The 26,916-nt window shown below is 42.6% G+C and overlaps 1 protein-coding gene across 1 annotated transcript in view; it reads right to left on the bottom strand.

The window, feature by feature from the left end:
- The window catches only part of STAB2 (stabilin 2), a 944,658-nt gene that overhangs the window by 94,603 nt on the left and 823,139 nt on the right, over positions 1-26,916 (bottom strand). The window contains exons 57-58 of the mRNA XM_078674824.1: positions 20,336-20,440; positions 14,301-14,408 (exon numbers count right to left, since the gene is read on the bottom strand). Coding sequence (XP_078530950.1) covers positions 14,301-14,408; positions 20,336-20,440 — 213 coding nt within the window. The remainder of the gene's footprint in view (positions 1-14,300; positions 14,409-20,335; positions 20,441-26,916) is intronic.

Here is a 26,916-nt window from a genome sequence, read left to right as displayed (position 1 = left end):
TACAATCTCAACATGCTCTTTCTCATTGAGACCTGGTTTAATGACTCCGCTCACACTTCATTTGATCTATTGATACCTACTGACTACACTATCCTCAGAAACGACAGAACAGACAAGATCGGGGGTGGTGTTGCGATTATCTTCAGAAACTCCCTCCAAATCAAAGCCTTTCCCACCATCCTCTTTCGCACTTTTGAATGCCTTTCTATGCCATCTACTACCCACCTGGTAATTGCTTTTTCTTCATGGAGGAACTCATCGACTTCATTAGTGACCAATATTCACAAAGCGACAAGCAGATCTTTCTAAGTGATTTCAATCGCCAATGGGACTCCGTGGAAGACTCGGCTGCCAACAAGCTTGCAACCTTTCTCTCAGCTAACGATCTTGTCTAACACTGCTCGGAAATTACACATGCCAAGAGCTCAATTCTGGACCTTGTTATTTCTAAATCAGACCAGCTTACCACTGCTCCCCCATCCGTGTAGACTGGTCAGACCATTTCCTCATTCCCTTCCGTTTTCACCTCTCGCACATTATAACTCTCGGCCAACCTAAAAGAGCCTCCACTTCGTTCCACAACACAAAAAACATTGATCTTGGGACTCTATGTGATTCTGCTATGCGTTAACTTCCTCGTCTAGACCCCAATACAGATGTCAATGATCTCACTCCCCATTGCCTCTCAATCCTTGCAGTTGAAATCGGCAAGGTTGCTCCACTCCAAAGCAAAAGGAAAAGACCCACCCCATCAGCTCCTTGGTTCAATAAAGCTCTCTATGACGAAAGGAAAAACCTTAGAATCTTGGAGAAAAATTGGAGACAATCTCCATCCACCTCCAACCTCTCTCTTTTACGTTCAGCAAGATCCAAATACCACAAGCACATTTTCCAGGAAAAAACATCACATTCCAGATTCCTCCTTGATTCAGCTAAAAACAGACCCAAAAAACTTTTCGACCTCATCAAAACCTCAAATTGTTCTCCCCAAACCATCAAACCTGAGGATGCTTCAAAGAAAGCAACTGAGTTTGCTATATTCTTTGATCAAAAGGTAAAATCTCTGGTGGAACAGGTCACCCACCCCACCCCCATTGAGGAGCGAAAATCCTTAGTCACGTGGCAGAAATTTGCCGCCATCTCGGAAGATGATCTCCTCAAATGCATCTTCGAAACCAAACCCTCCAACCATTCTTCTGACCCCATACCCAGTGTCATTGCCATTGATTTCCATACCAACATTCTCTCCTACTGGACCAGGCTAGTTAATCTCATCCTCAGTCTAGGATCCCTCCCAATTGTCCTCAAAACAGGACAGGTTACCCCCGTCTAAAACAAACCTCTGCAGATGCAAACACCCTCAATAACTTCCTCCCCATTACCAATCTCCCTTTTCTTTCAAAGATCACAGAAAAATGCGTTGCAAAACAACTTTCCCAACACATTATGGACAATAATCTCCTTGACATGTTCCAGTCTTATTCAAAATTGCAGCACTGAAACAGCCCTGCTGCGAGTGATGGATGATGCACTGCATATTCTCGATTTGGGGGAATCATGCTTCTGATTCTTCTTGACCTCTCTGCAGCCTTTGACACCGTTAATCACCCTCCTTAACACTCTTCAACAGAGAATGGGCGTGGAAGGCACAATACTCAAATTGTTTGCCTCATTCCTCTCGGATAGATCCCAAATTATCAAGATTGCGAACAGTCTCTCGTCTCCACTAGTGGTTGGTCAAGGCATACCTCAAGGTTCCATCCTTGCTCCCACCCTGTTTAATCTCTATCTGGAAACATTAGGGAACCTCCTAAGCAAATCTGGAATCCTCTACCATCTCTATGCGGATGACACCCAAATTTACCTCAAGGTTTCTTCCTCGCATGATCTCTCACTACTCAACTCTACTCTCAACTCTATTCACAACTGGATGTTAGTTCACCAACTCATTCTCAATCCCTCCAAAATGGAATTCCTCCTCTTATCTAGCTCTCTCTCCCCGCCTCCTGTTCAATCCTGGATGGATCAGTTGAATTTACTCAACAGTAAACCCATCATTGTTGATTGCGCTAAATCCTTAGGTGTCATACTTGACAAAAGACTCCACCTAATCTCACACATCAACTCCATTGGTCCAATCGCTAGTTCTCTCTAGACTGCATTATTGTAATTCTCTTCTGACTGGCCTTCCCAAATCTCACCTCTCCCCCCTCAAATCTGTCCTCCATTCAACAACTCCCTTAATTTCAGGGTCCAAACAAAGTGACCATATCACTCCTATCCTGTCTTCTCTCCGATGGCTTCCCATCGAGGCTAGAGCTATCTACAAAACGGCGTGCATCACCCACAAAGCTTTGCACTCATCCTCCCCTCGCTATCTAGTGAATAAACTGAAATTGTCTGGAGGCTCAAGACCTTCTCGAATGCGGAAAAGTTCCTGCTTGAGCCCCCCTCTTTCAAAAGGGAAAAATTGATGGCGCAATCGTTCTCAGGTAATACGGTGAGAATCTGGAACTCGCTTCCGCCTTTGCTCCGTGCCATCATGTCCATCCAGATCTTCAAAGCGGACCTCAAATCTCTTCTGTTCCAAAGATACTTTCAGAACTAATTCCCTCCTTCTCAGACCCCGCCAGGAAGTTCTTTAGTCATTGTAAATTTATCATATATATTTATATTTTTGTTTGTACATCTGTGCTTGCTGTGTTTGATATTGTATTCCTTTTGCCTGAGTTGTTTTGATTCTATGGCCTGCTATTTTTCGCCAGGAAGTTCTTTAGTCATTGTAAATTTGTCAAACATATTTTAATTTTAGTTTGTACATTCTGTTCTTGCTGTGCTTGATATGATGTTCCTTTTGCCTGCGTTGTTTTGATTCTATGGCCTGCTATTTTTGTTTGTTGCATTTTTCCATTTTTGTAACTGTTCTCTCATGTAACTGAACTGGCTCTATTGTACAGTGCTCTGACACCTTCGGGTAAAGTCCGCGCTTTATAAAAATGCATTAAATAAAATAAATAAATAGGATCCAGAGAGAGAGGCCAGTGTGTTGGTTGCGTGGGGCAGAAATAGCTTGGTTCCCAGAGCTCAAGTGAGTGGCCGGTAAAGTAGCTATGCCGGATGCAATATATATATATTTATACTGCAGACCAGAGGACCAAGCCTCTGTTAGGATCACCGGATACCCTTAGTATACCATAGTTCTAAGCTGTATCCAGCCCTTCCTTCCATCTTCTTCTTCATTCCAGTACCATGACGGCCTTACCATACCTGTGCCATTTACTTCCCATGTCCACACCTCTGACATGAACCTGGCTCCAAGTCACCATACTTTTATACCCGCTTCGTGCACCATACCTTTGTGCCAAATACCTTACGCTATTACATTACCATAGCAATTCCAGCTGCCACTGTTTTCAGCCCATTATAAGAACTCGCGTTTTGCCTTTTTAAGCGCTGTAAAGTAACTTTTAATATTGTTTTGCTAATGGTTTTTGGTCTATTGACTTTAGAAGCACCTCGTGGACTCAAGGTTGTTGACTTACAGGGCACCACTTATGTGTGCAACGTGCGCTTAGCCTTCCCAGACATATTCCTTTTTTGTCATGTCTTTTTCGCCTATACGCCTAAATGCAAGTTGTGGCAGACCCAAACGCACTGCCTACATTTTAAATCTCCTGTGCCTCTGCATCAGGTTTTTTTTCATAGACTCTGTTGCTATTAGTTGAGAAGTTGCTTGATTTTTAAAATTTTATTTATAGCTTTTGGGTATGCCAAAGTAAATACATGTATGTCTTATTGCATAGGTAACTATGTAATCTGTGCGCACATGTATCCTGTTTTAGCTTTCTATATTTAATTGCCTCATGGAAAGAATTTTGAAAACGAGTCCTGTGTGTCTATCATCAATAGGTATTCCTTTCCGATAACCATTTCATACTATAATGTAGTGTCAGAACACTACAATGGTTGCTGACCTAGATGGAGAGTCGGTGCTGACCTTTCATGATGTTCCTGGTAACCAAATACAATGGGTTTTGTATTCTTTGTGTTCCTTCATTGAAAGTAGTTTCCTTCATTGAGTCTTGGTTTAGAATAAACAACTTTTAAAAGCAACACTTATACACGATGAACTCCAAACACTAATATCTACAATTGTTTACAGAAACTATTTTGGTAGTAAACCCTGCCTAGCTGTCTGTACCTATCATTTTTATATGCAGCCCTTACATTACTTATTTTGCTACTCATAAGGTTGAATTGTCTAAAAACATTAGATTTTTAGGCCTACACGTTGAAATCAAATTACAGATGGGCTGATCCTCAAAATTCATTTCAATAGTGATTTTGTTCATGCCTTTTATTTCGTTATCTGCTGGTGCTGAACAGCAGTATGTTCTGTTGCCTTCTTATGACCTGATGTAACTGAAAGCATGCCACATGGAAATTAGGTTTGTTGTTTACTCAACTAGCTGTGTAATACTTTATAAGATTACCAAGCCATTCTGAACGTGGTGTGTACGAGACATCCATGGTGGTACCAGCATTATGATAACCTAAAACCTGGTATTTTTTGGGGAGTAGGAAGGCATGAGGTGAACTCCGTAAGACCTGTCTGTTGCACCTCACTGACCTCTGACAGGGTTCTCGGATGCTTACTTTCAGGGGGGGGGGGGCTTTGTTGAAGGGCATGGAGTACAGTCAAACCACCCTTCAATCAATAAGAGTTACTCATCCTGTCTGTGATCATGTGAACTTGAAAATACAACAATTTTCTTAAATGAGAGAAATTTAAGGTATAGAGAAATGTTCTGCAAAAATGTTTATGATATAGAACATTTTTCTGCACCTTAAATTTGTCCCACTTATAAAAAGGGCTGTATTTTTCAGTTATATATATGACACTGTGTATATGAGCTACTGGGAGCAAGATTCTTGCTGTGGGTAAATGCAGCACTTTGAAATGGGAGAAAATTAAACTTAAAAGTAAACTTTGTTTGTATGGATTCCATAAAACTCATCATTTAAATGTTCTCCTATTAAAAAGTGTTACATCTACAAATAGAAGGCATCTTGCGCCCAGTGGCCTGTAGATAAAGCTATATTTATAACAGAGAAACACAGCCATTTGTTTAAATTGGAGGAATTTTAAAGTGAACAAATATGCTTCTAAAAATGTTGAGACTTAATTGGCTTAATTAACAGTTGAGAAAAACAATGACTGAATGTCTATAGAAATATTTTCTTTGCCTTACATTTTTCCCATTTTTTTTAAAGGCTAGTTGTCAGTTATCACGCAGTGACCACTGGCCATTTGGAGCAACAGGTCTGCTGTTTCTAAATGGAACACTTTAAAATGGGAGAAAATTAAAATGAAGAGTTAACTTAGCCATTAAGGTAACTCTTCATTTTAATTTCCTCCCATTTAAAAGCACTCAGAAGCATCATTTGTTCTCACCAAATATTGAATTGACAAGGACAGTTATTTAAGACTCATGTAAGGCTTTAGTTTTCTGGCAGCTGCCTCCATTTAACTTTCTTGATAGAAAACGACCAGCAGAGGTCAGTAAAATACGAGAATCACTTTGGTGCTTACTTTCCCTCCATGTTTCAGCACCCAGGCTAATGTGTTGCATAGCTAAATACATATAAGGTCCCAAAGACGAGACCGTTTGTATTGCAAATGCTTGTTTCTTTTGTGCACACGTTAACTCAAACTATCTCCGAGTTAGTGTATATTTTGCTGACAGCAAAGTTACAAAATACAAAGCAGTAATTGCTTCTTTGTGTTTCCGAGCTCTGCTGTCAGCAAAACATGCACTAACTCCGAGATATTTTGAGGTAATGAATGCTTTTAAGATGCCAAACAGAAATGCACAGATCCCATCTGCGCCAGTGCCTTTAAGAAAATGGGGTCATAATACACCACGAATTGTACAAGAGGGCATCCATAAGTTAACAAGGCGAGAACTACAAGTAGGGGAGGTTATCAGGTGCTGCAAGAGAACTGTTTTGTCCAGGAAAGCATAGAATAAAAGTTAGCATACCCAGTCCTGATAGACAAGCCTCAGCAGGTACTGTTCTTCGAGAAGCATGATGACAGTATGTGATTGACCAAAAAGATCATGGTGTCTGTTAGAAATAGGGGTCTCTAGTTGGAAATGGTTTGCACCTTCATCCAAGTAGGGACCCTTCTTTCTAGTCAGGGTAAGGGGGATACACTTCAAAAATAACCCCTGCTCGCCCCCTTGGTAGCAGGGCAGGAGCAGACAGACTTATCACAGAGGCAGTGTGTAAATCACTTGTGCACACATACAGTAATACACTGAACACACTACAAATTTTACACCACACCAGTTTAAAAAAGAAGTAATCTTCATCTAAACAAACAAGACCAAAACGACAAAAATCCACAATACAGTAATCAAAATGAACTTCATAGAAGATAAAAACAATTCTGTCCAAAGCAAACTATAGATGCAACACTTTCAACACAAAGTACCGTGGATGCGTCAAAATCATAAACAAAAACAGCTGCAGGGAAGGTGATGCGATGGTTCCTAATGCGCAGGAAAGTTGATGCGTCGGTTCTTTACTCCATAGCAGGTAATGCATTGGTTCATTACTGCAATGCAGGGGAGGTGATACGTTGCTTCCTTACTGAAGGGGAGGTGATGTGTCAGTTTCTTACTCCGGCCCAGGAGTCATTGTAGACTTGGCGCCCTGGTGCAATGCCGGTAGATCTGGTGCGATGCTGGGGGATCAGGATGCATTGGTTTTTGATGCTACGGCTATGCGGCAGCAACGGGGCTGTGTTAGTCTCTCCAGCATTGGTTCTTGCAGCCACACAGCAGGGCCTGCATTGAATCGGTGCAGTGATCTCGGACTTTGTAGATGGGTGCACTCGATGTGGCTTGCAGTGATTTCTCAAGCCGCTGGTAGGTGCTGCGTCGCTTTCTTCAGCAGCAAGATGCCGATGCGTGAAAATTCTTCCAGCATGGAGGCAATGCATCGAAAACAGGTGCGGATGCGTCGTGCTTCTCTTAGTTGCGTCTCTCTTCCAGCTCCCCACAGCAGAAACAACCTCCAGAGGCCCAGATCAGCAACATGCACCACTTGGCAGATCAGAACTCCCAGCAAGGAAGTTCAGGAGAGCTGGGGGTGAAATATTTGTGTTCCTGAGACTTCAGAACAAGAGGCAAGCTCCACTTCAGGATCTTGGAGATCTTCCTCAAGCAGGGGACATAAAACACAGCAAAGTCCTTGTCCTTTCCATGGCAGAAAGAGCCACTGCAGGCCAACCTCAGACAGCACACAGCAAAGGGGCAGAACTACTACTTCAGTTTCTCTAGCTCTTCTCCTTGGCAAAGGTTCCTCTTGATTTCCAGAAATGATCTAAAGTTCTGGGGTCTGGGCCTCAATATTTATACAGCAATTTTCTTTGTTCTCTGGTGGCAGAGAAACCTTGTGCTCAGTCAAAACCAATTATGTCCTCTATGGTCCTGCTTCCCGGCAGGAGGTGGAGATAGCATTGTGTAAGGCAGACCAGGCCCATTCAGGTGAAAGAAAATCTTCCCCCCTACTCTAAATGCAGCCCAGGTCTATTCAGCCCAGCCATGACCCATCCAGGAATGGCAGGACACACCTCAACCCTCCTAGTAGCAGTCTACAGTGAATGCACAGCCCCAGCCCCTGTCACTCCAAAACCAGAAAGCCAAAACACAACCCTGCAGAGGCACACAGCATGACTAAGCAAGAAAATAACCACTTTCTAAAAGTGGTATTTTCAAACACAGAATTTAAAAATTATTCTTACTAAAAGATGCATCTTTATATTTTGAGTTCAGGCATACTAAACTTTACTTTCCCATCTTGTCCCAATAAAAAGTTATATTTATAAGATGTGATAAACAGTCTGAATGTGAATATTCACAAGAAACATCTGAACAGACTCCAGCTGGTGCAAAATGTGGCATCCAGGTTGCTAACGGGCACACCAAGGTTTGTCTCGGCTAGAAAGGGACTTCGGCATCTCTACTGGCTTCCAGTAGAACAACGTACACAGCGCTTTGCCCGGTTTTTAAGACCTTGACTGGCAATGGCCCTGACTTTCTGAGAAAATGTCTTGAACGGCATGTCCCCGGAAGAGTGTTGCGTTCCTCGGAAGCAAAGCAAGTGGCCATTCCCCGAGTGAAAAAGCAAACTGGGTGGCACTAGGTTTATCGCTTGTGCTGCTAAAGCTTGGAACAACTTACCAGCTCATCTCAGGAATGCTACCGAGTAGCTCTCCTTCAGGAAGGGACTGAAAACATGGCTGTTTTCTGACTAAGTCATCTCCTTTCTTGGAAACCAGTTAGGCAGTGCTCAGCGCCAGGACACCCATGGGTAGAAGTGCGCTCTAGCCTCTTCGACGCTCATGACGAGCCCAGCTCGTCATGAATCACAGTGGAGCTGTGCTCATGACGAGCTGGGCTCATCATAACGGTTGCGTGCCGCCCACGCGTGATTAATTCCCCGCCTGTGCGGGAGAATTAATCAGTGGGCGGGGTTGTGACGAGGACAGCTCGTCATGAGCACAGCTCCCCTGTGACTCATGACGAGCTTGGCTTGTCACGAGCACCGCGGCGCCATGCTCACCCCCTGCCCCTCCCGCACCTTGGGGTAATTACCCCCTCAGCGAAGGGGTTAAAAGCTTATTAACATAACATACCATAATAGTGAACAATGAAATTCACTTTAGTTCACTATTGGGACATGTTATACACAACAAAACATGTCCTACTTTCACAGACACTGCACCCTGCCCAGAGGGGCCTATCTCAGGGGTGACTCACATGTAAGAAAAAGGAAGGTTAGGGCCTGGCAAGTGGGTGCACTTTCCAAGTCGACATGGCAGGAGAAACTGCGCTCAGCCACTGCAGTGGCAGGTCTGAGACCCTTTTGAAAGGCTGCTTGTGTGGGTGGCACAATCAGTGCTGCAGGCCCACTAGCAGCATTTGAATTACAGACCCTGAGCACACACAGTGCACTGTACAAGAGACTTTGTGGTAAGTCAAATAAGCCAATCATGGAAACAACAATCCATATTCACAATCAGGGAGCACTTGCACTTTGGCACTGATCAGCAGTGGCAAAGTACCCAAAGCATCTAAACAAGCAAAAACGAAATTTAGCACACATCAAAAATACAGGAGGCAGAGACAAAAAAGCAAGGGAAAACCACACCAAGGATGCAAGGGAATATCTCTTGGTGAGAAAATCAGTTCTTCTGAGACTGGTGTTGGAGAGCTACTCAACAGTCAGCCTTGTTGTAAATATTTTTGTCCACCCTAAGCGTGGAAGGGTATACTCAGACATGAGTCCCTTGCTCATTGCACCATCAGGATTCAAGCAAGGAGGGCCGAAGACGGCTGTAATGCCAGAAACCGGTCCCCGGAAGCTTGTTTCCTTCCCAGTGTAAGAATTGGCTTTTGTAGTTTGGTTTGCCCTGTTCCCATCATGCACTGGGACAGGAACAGACTAATTTGCATACAGCCAGGTTCTGAAACTGGGATGGTGCATTGAGCTAAAAAACGGTGTTGGATCTAGCCCTGATCTCTTGACTGGGTGAGAGTATTCTGCTTAATTCAGAGACTCTGTCCCTCACCACCCCTTGTTGTAAATATTTTTGTCCACCCTAAGCGTGGAAGGGTATACTCAGACATGAGTCCCTTGCTCATTGCACCATCAGGATTCAAGCAAGCCGGGCCGAAGACGGCTGTAATGCCAGTAACCGGTCCCCGGAAGCTTGTTTCCTTCCCAGTGTAAGAATTGGCTTTTGTAGTTTGGTTTGCCCTGTTCCCATCATGCACTGGGACAGGAACAGACTAATTTGCATACAGCCAGGTTCTGAAACTGGGATGGTGCATTGAGCTAAAAAACGGTGTTGGATCTAGCCCTGATCTCTTGACTGGGTGAGAGTATTCTGCTTAATTCAGAGACTCTGTCCCTCACCACCCCTTGTTTTAAATATTTTTGTCCACCCTAAGGGTGGAAGGGTATACTCAGACATGAGTCCCTTGCTCATTGCACCATCAGGATTCAAGCAAGCCGGGCCGAAGACGGCTGTAATGCCAGAAACCGGTCCCCGGAAGCTTGTTTCCTTCCCAGTGTAAGAATTGGCTTTTGTAGTTTGGTTTGCCCTGTTCCCATCATGCACTGGGACAGGAACAGACTAATTTGCATACAGCCAGGTTCTGAAACTGGGATGGTGCATTGAGCTAAAAAACGGTGTTGGATCTAGCCCTGATCTCTTGACTGGGTGAGAGTATTCTGCTTAATTCAGAGACTCTGTCCCTCACCACCCCTTGTTGTAAATATTTTTGTCCACCCTAAGCGTGGAAGGGTATACTCAGACATGAGTCCCTTGCTCATTGCACCATCAGGATTCAAGCAAGCCGGGCCGAAGACGGCTGTAATGCCAGAAACCGGTCCCCGGAAGCTTGTTTCCTTCCCAGTGTAAGAATTGGCTTTTGTAGTTTGGTTTGCCCTGTTCCCATCATGCACTGGGACAGGAACAGACTAATTTGCATACAGCCAGGTTCTGAAACTGGGATGGTGCATTGAGCTAAAAAACGGTGTTGGATCTAGCCCTGATCTCTTGACTGGGTGAGAGTATTCTGCTTAATTCAGAGACTCTGTCCCTCACCACCCCGTGTTGTAAATATTTTTGTCCACCCTAAGCGTGGAAGGGTATACTCAGACATGAGTCCCTTGCTCATTGCACCATCAGGATTCAAGCAAGCCGGGCCGAAGACGGCTGTAATGCCAGAAACCGGTCCCCGGAAGCTTGTTTCCTTCCCAGTGTAAGAATTGGCTTTTGTAGTTTGGTTTGCCCTGTTCCCATCATGCACTGGGACAGGAACAGACTAATTTGCATACAGCCAGGTTCTGAAACTGGGATGGTGCATTGAGCTAAAAAACGGTGTTGGATCTAGCCCTGATCTCTTGACTGGGTGAGAGTATTCTGCTTAATTCAGAGACTCTGTCCCTCACCACCCCTTGTTGTAAATATTGCTATGTAGGCCAGCAATGATCTTTGCTGAGGATTGGGAGAGGAGGTGCCAAAGGCTGGAAGTACCTGGACAAGTTTAAAACAGACGTTGACGGTGTCTAGAGGTAACCCTGGAGCTATTCAAGTGGGTACTAGGTCCATTCTGAGTCACCACAGGATGTTCCCCTTCAAAGGCCAGATTGTCTACTGCTCTGAATAACCTGGCGTGCAGAGGAGTTGCCTGGATAGCGGCAGAGAAACTGCACGGTGTTTTCATGAAGGTACAGTAAGTGGACACCATGTAGGATCATCAATCACGTGATTCATCAGACTACCTACAGTGTTTCCCACTACTCTCAACCCGATTGGGGGCTGGGTCAAGCTCCTGAGATTGTCCAGATAGCCTTGTTTATTGAATGCTGGCAGCCCAATCTTTGTCAAAGACTTCGTTTTGGGAAAGTATTAGCACTCCTACTTGAACCACAAGTACCCACAGTGCTCACCCATGGTTCTCATACTTCTTTCTCTCAGGTGGGGAAAGCCGCTGGGCCAAGATGACTCCGTCTGCACTGTACAGAGTGAAATGTAGTTAGGGCGGAATTCAGACCTAACATCTGCGCAGATAAACTTGGTGAATGGCATAAGACCCCACAGCAGTGCTTAATTTGTGCCGGCGGTTGCCTGTGGGGCCACCAGAAATTTTTCTTTGGCACCATCACTTATTTTTTTGTCATCAGATGAGGATCACGAGCAGGACAGGGAAAACACACAAAGGGTAAAGGAGGAGGAAGAAAAAGACAGAAACATTGTCTGAAAAGGAAAAAGCAGGAACCTGCAAGAGTGAGATCAAAGAGCAGGGAGTGCGTGATGGATGAATAAAGAGCATGCAAGAGATTGAAGGCTGAGTAGCCTTGGTAATAGGTGCACCGACATTTAACAGCACTGGTGGTAGGCTTCTGAGTAGGGCTTTGGGGACCTGCCCTCACGCTTTCACAAATTAGGCACTCCCCATAGACAGAGGTTTCCTCATTGAAGAGGCTATGTGTAAGACTCAGACCTATCCAGACGCAAAATATGACAAACCCCCAGAAAAGACTACATTCTTTGCCCACCTCACCGGACTGCTCCATCAATACAAGCTAATTGCACTGCCCGTAGTTATAGGCTGTCATTATTTTGAAGAGGTGTAGTTGCCCCAGCTCTAGCACCACCTCTTGAGAAAGGAAACCACGCGCTGTATGCTTCTTTTCACTCAGGGGCTGGAGGATGCCAAGAACCAGACCAGGAAAAGAACCCCATCATCCAGCAGCATGACATGTGAAAGTTCTGACACCTGCTGTGGCCCTTTCGATCCCAGGAACAGTCAGCAATGCTCCTTTAATGATGCCAGAGTACACCGCGTGAATACCAGTAATCAGACACCCCTGGTCCTCATCAGGCCTACAAGAATCACAGACAATGCAGTTTACCGGCTGGGGTCTTGACTCAGCAGACTCCAAAACACTTTAGTTTGGTAACCTTTGGTATGTACAGCTACTGCGGCCATACTGTAGACTTTTTTTAAATTAAAAAACAAGACAAATCCTTTCGCATTATTTTTCTACCTGTTTAATATGAAATGGAGTTCACAGATTTTTCTTCAGTCAATACATTTTGAATCTGACTAAAAGGGGTGAAACGGACTGTAAAACCATTAGGCTTGCAAATCTTTTTAAATATTAAAGTTAGTTTTTACCAGAAATAAGAAACGTTTTTTAAGAGTTGAACTTTTCAACGTGACAATTTTGGTACCTAAAGTCGAGCCATTTGAAGATACGATTCTGCTTTAAACTAACATTTCCATCGTCACATTTGAAAAGTCGCGAACAGGTATCGCCTCCACTAATGATTTAAAAACTTTAGTCTGGAGAAAATCCCATTTACTCATTTCTCTATTTTGAGAAACATTTCCAGAGCACCACGGAATATTAGTATAAAGTCCGCCAAAATCAAAAATGGCAACAACTTCCGAGTCAGCACTTGTACACGCGCTGAAGATCATGGGAGCCTTGGAAAAGTTGTTGAACACGATGACACATGTGTCGGCTGTTTTATGTCTGGATTTTACAGAAATTGAATACAAAAAGTAACATTAAAATTGGTTAGGACATTAAAATTCGCCTGTCGTCTTAATATACTTTGGATTCCTGTAAACCTGACTTCCATCTGTTTCATTTGAGTAACATCTTTGGACCCACTGCATTGACGGACCTTATATTAGGATTCCGTGGTGCTCTAGAAATATTTCTCATATTGTGCATATTTGAAAGTTTCTTTCTTATATTTTTGTAACACTATTTTGGTGACAAATAGTGTCTTTTTGTCCATTGAGCACCCATTACTTGTCTCTGTTTACTGTTTTCCTGAATCTGTGCAGCGCGAGCATTGCGCTTTGACCACTTTTCACCTATTTCTCTTTTCATTTCTTATTATGTAATCAGTAAACCCGGTGCACCTGGATGGGCTTTGTTTCTACTATGCACCAGTACACATTTTCTCCAAAATATTTTGTTGGATGGGAACAGCTGGCCACACGTGCTCCAACAAGCAACATATATATTCATTCTTATTCAGTGTCCGCCCTGGCATAATTAAGGCTCACCCAGTTTGTCTTCATCATTCTACATTTCCCGGTACATTTTTCTAGACGGAAGCGACTTCTGCCAGGAATGACCGTCAGGCGACTTCACACACAACAATAGAGAGGGGTGGGCGAGTACTAAGACCCTGCACAGCTAGGTAGTTCTGGCCCTGGTCATCGCAGAAGAGCTAAGTGCACAGCACATTTATTTTTTGTGGGGGTAGAACCCTGCAGGGGCGCGCGAGTGCTGTACATGATGAATGTTTCAGTGCCACTTATTCCATCGACCTCAGAAGAACAAAAGAAACTATTCACTGCACTGGGATCCGTTGCTGTTATCTGCCGATTTTACACAAATCTTTGCTGCAGGCTCCTTAACCATCTGAGCTACCATTGCCAATTTGCTTCCTCTGAAGGGTCCTCCTGCGACTCTCCGTATCTTGGTGCTGCCTTTTATGACAAACTCTGGTGCAAGAAGCACCAGCCATTTCTGCACGTGCATGCATAATAATACTTAAAGGACCTTTATATGTCTACAGGTAATATATTAACAGCACACATTTTGCATAATTAATTGATGCCTTGTGTTGCACTTTAGAGGTGAAAACGCACATACTGACCTCACCGCTGTATCATAAAAAGTGAACTCACCTGTACATTTGAGTCCATCCCCCTCATAGAACGGCTTGCACAGGCACGTGTTGTTTTCTTTACAGACGGCGTTACTGGAACAAGCTGGGGAACACACCGGCAGCACATCTGCAAACGTGGAAGGAACAGCGTTTGTTTAGTGAGCGTTCTCAGAGGTAGAAAGATGAAGGGCATGGTCTGCACGGAGGGATTTGTGTTATGGGAAACGGATATTTGCACCACAACTTGTAGACAAAGCGCACTTACCAATGTTTTGCTTTTGTAAAGAGATCCCATGAAAGATTTAGCAGTATTGGCCTTGCAAGTAAGTACTCGCTGCAGCACAAGGGGACAGAATGAGACACACCTTTATTGCCACCATGGAATGGGAAACCTTAATTTTATGGGAATTTACAATCTTTTTTCTGGAAGGATGAGCCTAAAGGAGCAGATTTATGAGGCCCTTGCGCCACGTTTACGCCGCTGTTGCGTCACGCAAGGTGGCGTAAACGTGGCGCATCCCTACGAACGATTTACAACGTGACGCATCTAGGCAGATGCATCACGTTGTAAAGCCCTGAGCCGCTTGTGGGCGTTCCGGCGCAGGGTGGGCGTTCCGGGGCAGGTGCGCCTCGCAAAAGTGGCTGAGTGAAATCTATAAGATTTCACTCAGTCACTTTCAGGCCAATGCTGCGTCAAAACCCTGCGCCTGCTTGAAGCAGGCGTAGGTCTTGATGCAGCATTGGTCAGATAGGGCACCCCCGAGCCTTGCTGGAGCTGCGTTGCGCTTGCGACGCAACTCCAGCAATGCGCCGCCTTTACGGCACAGATGCGTCACGCATCTGTGCCGTTTTTGCCCCATGGTGCGCCGCATTGTAAATGTGGCGCACCATGGGTGGCGGAGCTGTGGCACACTGTGGCGCACATTAACTGGCGCATCCCTGGGGATGCGCCAGTTAACATAAATCTGCCCCAATGTATTTAGGTTTGCCCCTGATTTGAGACAATTTTAAAACTTTCTTGAGGCAGAACTAGCATGCTTAACCACAAAACCCAGACTGAATCTGGGCTGAGGGAACCAGAGGCACGGGGTGCTGGGAGTCGGCAGCATCCAACAGAAACTGTTTACCACAATGAAGCCGCTCCCAGTGTGGCTGCTAGTGCAGATTAATCTGTGAGTCCAGGCATCTCACAAAAAGTGAAGGACTGGTCTCACACACCACCTGGTGTCATGCTTCATCATTGGCCAGTCCTCGCCCTCTAAAATCTTGGTATAATGGGGATTTTATTGTCCCCCCCACCGCTATCAATGTGGTCGACATGTTTCTGCCAGATGGCCCAGTTGGGTCCATGGCATTAATCAGGACCGAGACAAATAAATAAACTGCGGGCTCCACTCTTACCAAACTAAGGTGAGAGGATTTCCACTCAGCGGGGTGATGTAGATCACACTCCACCATGATGTGGCCTATATCTAAAGCCGTGTAGTTGGGACACTGTGTCCATAGGAGGGTGAGGATAGGAAATCCCTTAGGTCAAACGTGATACTTGACATGGTCTCTGCCGCTGCGCCTACATCTGTGCTCCTCCGCTCCGGGTCAATAACACCCCCTTTACACTGATCATTTTGTTTTAACTACCTTACAGATGCCAGCAATATTACAATTTAATTTGACATCTATAATGGGTTTTTAACCTCACTATTTTCTTCCATGGGCAGCCACTTAGTTTAGAAGTGCATCCCTGTCATCAGGTGTATGCCATCCCTCTATCAAACCAAGTTTTTAGAGGGCGAGTACTGGTCAGTGATGAAGCATGACACCAGGTGGTGTGTGAGACCAGTCCGTCACTTTTTGTGAGATGCCTGCACTCACAGATTAATCTGCACTAGCACTAGCAACCCTCCCGGGAGCGGCTTCATTGTGGTAAACAGAACTAGCATGCTACGTGAGGCCAGGAAGGGGAATCTTCAGGACTGGCTGAAGCTCAGAAGAATGGCCTCAAGAATTAGGCCTTATTTTCTTTCTAAAGGGCTTCTTAAGGCTGACTAAAAGGGAGGAGGCAGTGTTATTATTTTCTGTATTAATACAGTCCTTTGTTCTGTAAATGTGCTTGCCCCTTTTATCTCATGAACACTGTATTTAGCTTTGTTGTAAAATATACCCTACATGTAATACATTCGTGGTGCCCTGAGTGTCCGACTACATGTGAACATGGTATACTGACTTCTTATTTTAGCCTTGGCATCATGTTAGTTCAGCATGTGTGCAGAAGTCTAGGCCAATGCCTGACAATGTGAGGTCCAAGACCTGTCCTGTGACACTGGGAGACACATTAAGCATACTATTATAGTGAACAGTGGACTACAGTCTCTGGGCAGGGTTCATCATTTAAATAGGTGGTGGCAGTGTACAAGGTTTAATGATATACATTATAACAAGCCCTTTTGATGTGTGTGCCAGTGAGAGAATGTTGTACTGACCTCTATCATGTAAAGTTCCACTGTTCTGGATCCAGAACCTTGCTCTGACATCCTGTATGCATGTTAAGTCTGTGCATGTGTACAATGAGCTTGTGATACATGTATGGTTGTAAGACCTGTGGAAGGGTTGTCTGAGTCTAATTACTAAAGATAGTGGAATCCACTTTGGATGCCTTGTCATAACATGGCACAAGATGGAGGGTCACAGTAGCTTCCCCAGATAGGCGAAGTGTATTGCCTTAATTCCTGTCGCTATAAGGTGGAGAACCCAGTCACTGAAGTGAGGAGAATGGAGACAGGGCTACTAGTAGTTCCATGAATGCTCTCTTGGAATGGTTTGCTGATTGGTTCTTCCTGAGCCTTCCATTAGGTAGATGTGCAGGATGACACTATCTGTTGTTTAAGGCAAAGAAATTGTGAGGGAGGGCATATCCTTTTGTCTGTCTGGATTACTGCTTTAGGAAGGCTGATGGCAGCCATGTGCAGAGATCTCACACTTTATTGTCCCCATTGTAAGAAAATGCCTCTTTTCGTCCGATCACTCCCGTTATTTTGGACTAATGCTATTGGTTTTTAAACTCTGTGCACTGACACCCAGCTAACCAGACCCCAGTGCGAGTGTTCTTAACTTTACCTAATTACCTCTAAATTCCTAGTATATGGTACCCTGCATCCCCAGGACTCGAAAGTTGAATTGCACTAGTGGGTTGCAGCACGTATTGTCCTGCCACTAAAGGACCATGAAAGCATGACTCTAAGCCTGCTACAATAGCTTGGCTGGCCATTTCAACGTATCAAAATCACCTGTTTGACAGGCCTAAACCTTCCTTCTTAATAATATAAGCAATTCCTAAAGTATGCCTTACTAGCCCTAAAACAGTTTGCATAGTATTTAAAAGTAGGAAAAATGTATGTAATGTTTTTACATGTCCTTACAATGAAAAAAGCCCAACCCCCTTTCCCACGGTATCACAGCTGTCTGCGTCATAGCAAATACAGTGTTACTTTATCACACTAAACACTAACTTCAGATTAGCACTTGCAAGAAACATAATTCAAACACACATTTTCATAGTTAAACAAAATCCAACTTAATGCTAAAGTGGAAGTTTATTTATTTCAGAAATAGTGACTTTAGAAAGTCACTACTTTTCCTGCCTAGAGCTTTTAGCAACCTTTTCAGAGTTAATCCCCACCTGTCACCGGCCAGCCTGCTGGGCCCCTGCAAGGAGGTGTGAATGGCTCCCACTTGGTCCAGGGAGAAAGAAGTGGACTGCAAGGTCCGTTGGCTGACTTCCTTTTAAGGTACAGGGGCACAAAATCAGCAAAATTTTCCAAGAGCCCAGCTGTCAAGTTCCAACTTGATTTTCCATTGATCCTGCTGGCGGCTTCTAGGAGTGTGGGTCCTTACTGGTACTGTTAAATGCTTTACACATTTCTCGTATGTTAATCCTGTCTGCTCTGTGCTATAGCTACCAAAGGTTTAAAATATTGAGATCTAACTGAACCTAGCACAGACTTATGACATTATTACTTGTGAGGACTCACACCACCACCAACTAATAATCCACTTTGTTACACCCATGTTGTGGCTACTCCTTTTTTGTTCCGCCCCAGCGATACCTGTTGTGGAAAGAATCACTGCTAAGCAAATGCTGTGCCTGGACTGTAGGCTGAGAAGAAGAGTTATAAGAGGATCACCCCAAACCCGTGCTGAAGCTTGAAAACATTAGATCCACCTCCCCTATCTGGAAAATGAGTATAAATATGGAATCCAACCCGCTATAATTTGTACCAGTGCCAAGTGCTTCATGCACTCAAAGAACAACTGTAACCAGGGTTGGTGTCTATCTGACAGCAGTCTCAGAGGTGAGGTATCATCACCAGGAGTCACAACCTTCTGCTGGAAGAGCTGAGGGTATGCCGGAAGAAACTTAAAGCCTGTCTGCCTGGTGAGAGAGGGAAGGAGTGTTCCGAGACTGGCAGTAGGAGAGACTATTCAGGAAGGAGAGGCTCCGCTTTTTCCCAGCATGACGAATGCTTGTAGGAAGCTGACAAACTTAAGAGACTGATCCAGGAGTGACCTGTGCGGGGAATACCCCACATTGTGCAGTGTTTCAGAAGCTTCAATTAACACTGCACCAGGCGGTGTCAACATGAGTCTACCTGGCTGCCTGGCATGGGACGCGTGACTGGTGCTGCCCTCTCTCAAATAAATATCAAAACAGGAAGCCCAAAACCAGCCTGGAGTCCGCATCTGCCCTGAAGCCTTAAGAGAACTTAGATGGGAGGGCATAACTAATGCCAGCTGAAGCACCCGTTCGAGGACCTATGCTGCTGAGTACTGCTGCTGACAAGAACGCTGCCTGAGCCCATCCCACGGAATGACCCCTGCATGCAGCAGCTGCTGCGGTGAACTGGCCCACCCCATAAGGGCAGAAACACTTCAATGCACTGACCGGATGGCCACTGAGCACCAACCGCGAACCGTGTGGGCTTGCTGCACCTGGTGATGAGAGAGATTAAATGTGGCCACCGTACTTACTTCAGACTATGTGGTACAAAAGCCATCCTTAAACTTTGAACTGAGTTGCGTACTGCATTCATGAGAACTTTGAGCAATCTGCACCCAGGTCCAAGGCTTGCCTATAACCTAGCATAGTGGGGATGGTAACAGCGGGTCCAGACCTCCGTGGGAGGGGAGACATTCACCAGGAATGGAAGGGGAGTATACTTCATGATCTGTAGCACAACTTATGACAATCTTGTATAGGGAATCGATTAAATTGGTAGTATTTAGTTTTTCTTTGAGATTTTTTTTAAAGTACTTCCTAAAAGTATCTTATAGAATAGTGCGTGCACACAGGAAGACAGAGGCGCTATTGAATTTCCAGTCCAGATTTGATAACTTTAACTTCAACCTTTCAAAATCAGTTATGAAATAAAAGTAATTTTTTTGAATGGAATAGTATGTGTAGCAAAGCACTGTAAGAGGTTCCTTCCTGAATGCAGGTTGGGAAAAGCACAGGTGTGATTAAAGGTGTATAAGAGGGTTCTCCAATGTTATTTAGTTTTAATGCACATAACGTTACTGTCCACTACAGACTACCATTGCCAATCATAGTATTTTGAGGGTGAAAAAAGGCCTTACAGTCCTTGGAGAGCAGTTAGTGCTAATCCTATCATTTTTACACGTTACGGCCCTTCATAAGGCCTCCAAAAATAGAAGAGATTGGATATTCAAACCCCCTCTTTAAGTCCAGCGCCAAACTCCACCACCCACTGCAGCTGCCCCTGAATAGCATGCATGAGCCCTACTGCTATGCTGGGCACAGCAAGACCACAATTTGCACAATATCAAGTCTATGTGCATTTGTGGCTGTAAATGTATGAAGAAAGGCACAAAGTTTTCATGCATTGCATGAACCCATGCAACCCTAGCACGTGCTCATTATTACAGTTTTCATTAATGATACAGTCTAAGATATAGGCATGTTTTTGGCCAGTCTAGGTATTGCCATAGTTTCTGAAATCAGCAAGTATCTGATTTAAAAAACATAAAGTCTCCACAGACCTAGTTTAGTTTCACAGCTCTTTCCTCCCCAGCCGCTGTCGCAAGTGCAGTCACCCGAACCAGTGATTCCCTCATCACACTGTCCATGATCTGTGCAGCTACATGCTGAAAAAACAGAAACAGCAAGATCTTAACAGTTGTATTATTAAAGAACATAGTGCACCTAGAATATACATCCCAACATCATATCACACATAGCCAAAGCCGAAGTATAAATACATGAAACTTCCTTAGATTCATGTTCCATCCCTAAGGAGAAATCTACTATTACATACTTTTAAAATGAACTATATGTTTATATTTTTATATTTTTATTACTTAGACGGTGAAACACATATTTTGAGGGGAAAAAAAAAAAATCAAAAATTGCCCCGAATTCACCAAGATTAGGAGTTGGGGCCTAATGTACCAAATTAATTAAATAGGCTGTAGGTTGTCATTTTCCTTAGGCTTGATTTTTTAATGGAGGAGCATGAAAAATCACTCTCAATGAACATCATCTCGAAAATATGCTGTGATTCTCTGAAACCAGGGTGCTCATACTCTCTCCAAACTGTTCTAAAGTATGGTTAAGTTAATAGTACTCACTTCACAGGAAGGAGCGTTTACACACAAACGCTCATTTCTAAAACTAGATACAATTATTAGTGCCTGGTTTCAACTCAATTTCTCACAGAGAAAGCATGAATAATTTAGACCAAGGTGCAAGGTCTCAGACATAACAGTCCATATAAATCTTTTTATATAAAAATTAGTCACTCTGAAAGTAAAATACCAGAAATATCAGGTATGCTTCAATTGTGACTGTGTTCGTTTCTTCCGTCTTTCAAGAGCTTCCCTCTTCTTCCTCTCAATTTCTTCTTGAGAACACTTTTGACTTCTTTCTTCGGCAGTAAGCACCTTTGCTGACTGCAAAAAGGACTCCGAGAGCTGCCGTTTAAGAGGTTGGTGTTGAATAACTGGCAGATTGCCGTGTATAGCGGATAAAGTCTTGCTCTCACCACATTGCAGATTGGTCTCAGGTCGGAAAACATTGTCTGACCTGCTGCTATTGTGATCAACATCAACGCCAGTCAATTGTGAGGTCTTGATTTTCGTAGATGAAAACTTTTTAAATGACGGTGCTTCAAGAGCTTTGTCAACATTGTTGCGGAGAGGTTTTGTGGGTTCCTTCAAGTGAACGAGCGAGGCAGACCTAAAATCATCGGCAGGCGTAGAATTAGATCGGATAAACTTTACCTGAAGTTGATTAGTTATACTTCCACAAACTTGGTCAAAATCCTGCGAAATCCCATGCTTATTCGAGGAAGGTGAACTGAATGACACAGGTGCTTTAAGATGTGTAGAGTTGATATTCCTTATTGCAGTTACTTGGTTTGAAGTACTGGGTTCCATGTTTAAATATCGATAACAAAAATATAGATGTAAAAATATCGACTACAAAAATATCGAATCCCTATACTTAAACAGGTAAGTACAACAATATCGACTCAAAAATATAGATGTAAAAAATATAGATGTAAAAATTATCGTCTTTAAAAAATAATATAACTTAAATTAAATAATTAAATATTATTAATATTATTAACAAAATAAATTAAATTACATTTATATTTTAACTAATTATAACAAATAAACTTAATTTAATGAATATAAACACAATAAATGTGTACATATACATATATTTTCTTAATTACATTTTATTATTATCTTTCTTTAATTTATAAACTTTAATAATTATATAAAAATAAAATAAACACATATATAAAACATTTTGAGTAAAAAATAATATTCTATATTTAATTAACACATTAAAGTATTGGAAAATAATAATACATACATTTAATAACAAAATACAAACATTAGTAGTGAAAACATTTGATAGCGAAGGGGTAAAAATTACTATTCCCACTCCAAAGGGTGCAACAGTAGGGAAAGCGTTGGATAGCGTAGGGGTAAAAATTACTATTCCCACTCCAGTGAGTGCAACAGTAGGGAAAGCGTTGGATAGCGTAGGAGTAAAAATTACTATTCCCACTCCAGAGAGTGCAACAGTAGGGAAAGCGTTGAATAGCGTAGGGGTAAAAATTACTATTCCCACTCCAGACAGTGCAACAGTAGGGAAAGCGCTGGATAGCGTAGGGGTAAAAATTACTATTCCCACTCCAGAGAGTGCAACAGTAGGGAAAGCGTTGAATAGTGTAGGGGTAAAAATTACTATTCCCACTCCAGACAGTGCAACAGTAGGGAAAGCGCTGGATAGCGTAGGGGTAAAAATTACTATTCCCACTCCAAAGGGTGCACCAGTAGGGAAAGCGTTGGATAGCGTAAGGGTAAAAATTACTATTACCACTCCAGTGAGGGCAACAGTAGGGAAAGTGTTGGATAGCGTAGGAGTAAAAATTACTATTCCCACTCCAGAGAGTGCAACAGTAGGGAAAATGTTGGATAGCGTAGGGCTAAAAATTACTATTCCCACTCCAGAGAGTGCAACAGTAGGGAAAGCGTTGGATAGCGTAGGGGTAAAAATTAATATTCCCACTCCAGAGAGTGCAGCAGTAGGGAAAGCTTTGGATAGCGTAGGGGTGAAAATTACTATTCCCACTCCAGAGAGTGCAACAGTAGTGAAAGCGTTGGATAGCGTAGGGGTGAAAATTACTATTCCCACTCCAGAGAGTGCAACAGTAGGGAAAGCGTTGGATAGCGTAGGGGTAAAAATGACTATTCCCACTCCAGTGAGTACTATAGTAAGGAAAGCGCTGCAACACAAAACAATAAAAAAACTAACTATCAATTTTTTTTAAAAATTTAATTTCCAATATAAACATAATTAATATATACATTTAAATATATTATTATTAACAAAGATAATAACAATTAATTAATTACACATTATTTAAAACTATAATATCCACCACACACACCTAAAATTAATTACACAATTACATTTAATATTTACTAATTAGTTTATGAAAATTAATGTATTTTTTTAAAATGAATTAATTAATTACCAGCTTTCACACCATATACACTTAAAAACACCACAGCCACACCTAAAATTAATTACACATTTAAAATGAATAATTACTAATTAATTAATGGAAATTAATTTAAAAATTATTTATTAATTAATCAATATTAAATTAATTAATTACCACCATTTACACCATTTACACGTATGAACTCCCCAACACACACCTAAAATTAATTAAACAATTAACAATTAATTATTAATTGACTAATTGAAATTAATTAACAACTAATTATTGCACTATTATTAATTAATTAACACATTAATTAATCAATTCATTTTATATAATTAAATTACTTCCCACCCTATTCCCCTATAAACCCACAACCCGCTACGGAAGTAATAACACAAAATTAAACATAAAAAACATTAATAAATAATACAATTCCAAAACAAATAATAAAATAACAAACAATTCTCATTTAAAACACTAAAATACATAACATTATTAATAAATCGATATTTTTGTAAACTAAATTTTTGTAAACAATATTTATTACAACTATATTATTGTTATCGATATTACTTACCTGTTAGTCGATATTCTGGTCAGACTATATTTTTGTTGTCGATATTTGTTCCACTTGATATTTCTGCGGAGATATTAATGTCAGACGATATTTCTACGTCGATATTACTACTCTGCACCAAGTACTGGAATTGTGTTTAGACGTGGTGATCAGAGTGAAGGTGCTGCTATTAGAGGGATTGGAGTGCAGTGACTGGCAGGCCTCCTCTGCTTTTGACAAAACAAATCCTTTGCTTGAATCAGAGTTAGACACCTTGTTTCCTCTTTGAATTTCCTCATTTTTCTCATTTTCTTTTTTTAGCTCTACTGCCTGGGTAAGTTTTTCAATGTCATCACATACTTGGTATAATAAATCATCCTTATCTTCATTTGGTTCGAAAAGACTGTCAGACTCACAAAACATATCCAAGATTTCATCAGAAAACTTTGGATCATTCCAGTCATCAGAAGGTAGGTGATTTTTGGAATAAGTCCTGAAGACCTGCACAAAATATATAAATTATGCAACTGTTGACCTTTTGGAAACTGGGAGAAGTTTACACAAACTGAGTGGACATGAATTATAAATTCCTGAACAATGATTTAAGAGGATAGGTTTTCTAAGTCGACATGAGAGACAAACTAGAGCTTTATACCACTACAAAATCAAATAGATGATTGTGTGGCAAATATTGTGTACCACATTAAAACCACAATACAGACATAGGTTTTGTATTGTTCTGTAGTTGCAAATCAAATTCTAAAGCTTTATTCAACAGCAAGTCATAAAAGCAATTACATCCTAACGCTACACAATAAATACTAAACCTAAAATTCATATTTAACACATACATTAAACACTTTATGCTGTCAGTTTCTTTACTCAATATAAAATATTCCATCAAGAATTATATAAAAATCGATCGTGTATAAAAACCATAGTGACAATAATTCATTAGACTGCGTCAGATAATTGTAAGGTGCGGGTGTGAATAGACCAAGCCCATCCTAGGAATTTTGCAACAGCAATCGCGAAGTATGGTGAACAATCTGATTCCAATATTCTAAGCGCCTCTGTATGCCTGCGTGTTCCTAAATTACGACACACTGGTTTTATCCATTTTCGACGTGGGCAGTGATAAAGAGGGCAAACAAACAGTAAGTGAAAAACATTCTCAACAAGGTCTTTACAGTAGTGGCATTTCTCATCCCAGTTCGTAGACCAATTTTGTGTAAATACGTTTAGGGGGAGAGTTCCAAGTCTGAATTGAAAATACAGTTTTCTGTCGAACGGTTTTTCGATAATGTCCCAATAGAGTTCACAAGATGGTACTGTTTTAACATCAAGAAACCGTCGAGTTAATTTGGAGTTGGAACCAGTACAAAAAGCAGATGACCGAACCATAGCCCAATACATTTTCTTCAAGATGATCTTCGATGGAAAACATGTTACATCAGTATTAGCCCAGAGATGGTCTAGACCCAGCTTAGATAATAGGCTCCGTAGTTCTTTAAGCCACAAGATGATATGAAAGCGGTCAGCATTAATAATATCCGCTAGGGCTGCAGTATAGTGAGCTAATTCTGGCGTTGTCATTATCCGTCTCCAATATAACAGAGGGCGTAGGCGAGCAAAGTCCTCAATACTTTTTCTGCCAAGATCAAGCAACAGAGGAACAGTGGGAGTGCTTTGTGGTGCCCCCACTAGGCGCCGCAAGAACTTATTCTCTGCCAATGACAGGTCCCTCAGGTTAGAAAATCCCCATAATTCCGAACCATACAGTGAGGCACTTATCACCTTCATGTTATAAATTTCTAAAGCAGGGGTGATTGGTTTGGTCAATGAGGCTCTATGTTTGAGCGCTACTACACCTGCTAACTGATGGAATTTTAGAATTGCCATATCAATATGATTTTTCCATCGCATATTACCCTGAAGGGATATTCCTAGATATGTAAAGGCCTCTACCTGCTCTAATGTAAATGTAAATGTAAATGTTTTTGTAATTGTATAGCGCACAGCTACCCGCAGTGGGTTTCCCGGCGCTTGTACGAATACCACAAGGGAACCCTTCCTGGCTTTCCCTGTGAAGTGTCCACTCCTGGGCACCCCCATGGTGCAGACCAGGCATCCCTCGCGTTGTGGGGGCCGTTGTGGAGACTAAGCAAGCTATTGCCCAGAGTTGCAGCGTGGGACCCATGATCAGAATAGGCACTGAGGTGAGAATATCCGGTCTGGGGAATTAATGAGCCCGAGACCCGCCGAGGCGGGAATCGAACCCTGGTCCCTGGCCAGAGCTCTGCATCGAGGTCTGCCTGCTCTAACCATTGAGCCACACTTCTCCACGGGTGCCATTGTAAGTTATTGAGCCTTTGAATGTCTTCCGTTGGTTCATACACATAAACTTGGTCTTAGAAGTGTTCAACTCTAAACCCCGGTTCTCACAAAACTCTCCAAATGCATTAATTGCCTTCTCGAGCCCACTAGGAGTTCGTGACACTATCAGTGTGTCTTCCGCAAACATGAGGACTGGCACACGCGCCCCCGCTAGTGCTGGTGCATCGGTGGGTGACCTTCCTAAATAGTCCACTATACCATTAATATATATAGAAAACAATGCGGGGGCCAAGACGCATCCCTGTCTAACCCCACGTTCTACAGGGAAAGGATCAGTCACTTCACCCTGGACCCCCCACCTGATTCTAGCATAGTTATTTTCATGCAAGCGGACAAGCAATGTTAGCAGTTCTGGACTTATACCGGCTTCTGCAAGCACACTCCAGAGTTTTTGCCGTGGAACTAGATCAAAAGCTGATTTTAAATCAACAAAAACGGCATAAAGAGGGCCGTTGGTCAGAGTCACATTCCTCCAATAGAGGGCTATAAAATAAAAGACCTGGTCGATTGAGCTTGTCAGGGGGCGAAAACCAGCTTGATATGGAGACAAAATATTTTTTTCAGCTATCCACGATTGGAGCTTATTCAGCACTAGTCGACCCATCAATTTTTGAGCTGAATCTATAAGGACGATGGGTCTATAG

The sequence above is a fragment of the Lissotriton helveticus genome, chromosome 1_1 (assembly GCF_964261635.1).
Source record: "Lissotriton helveticus chromosome 1_1, aLisHel1.1, whole genome shotgun sequence".
NCBI classification, from domain to species: Eukaryota; Metazoa; Chordata; class Amphibia; order Caudata; family Salamandridae; genus Lissotriton; species Lissotriton helveticus.
This window is presented reverse-complemented; position numbering and strand designations above follow the sequence as displayed.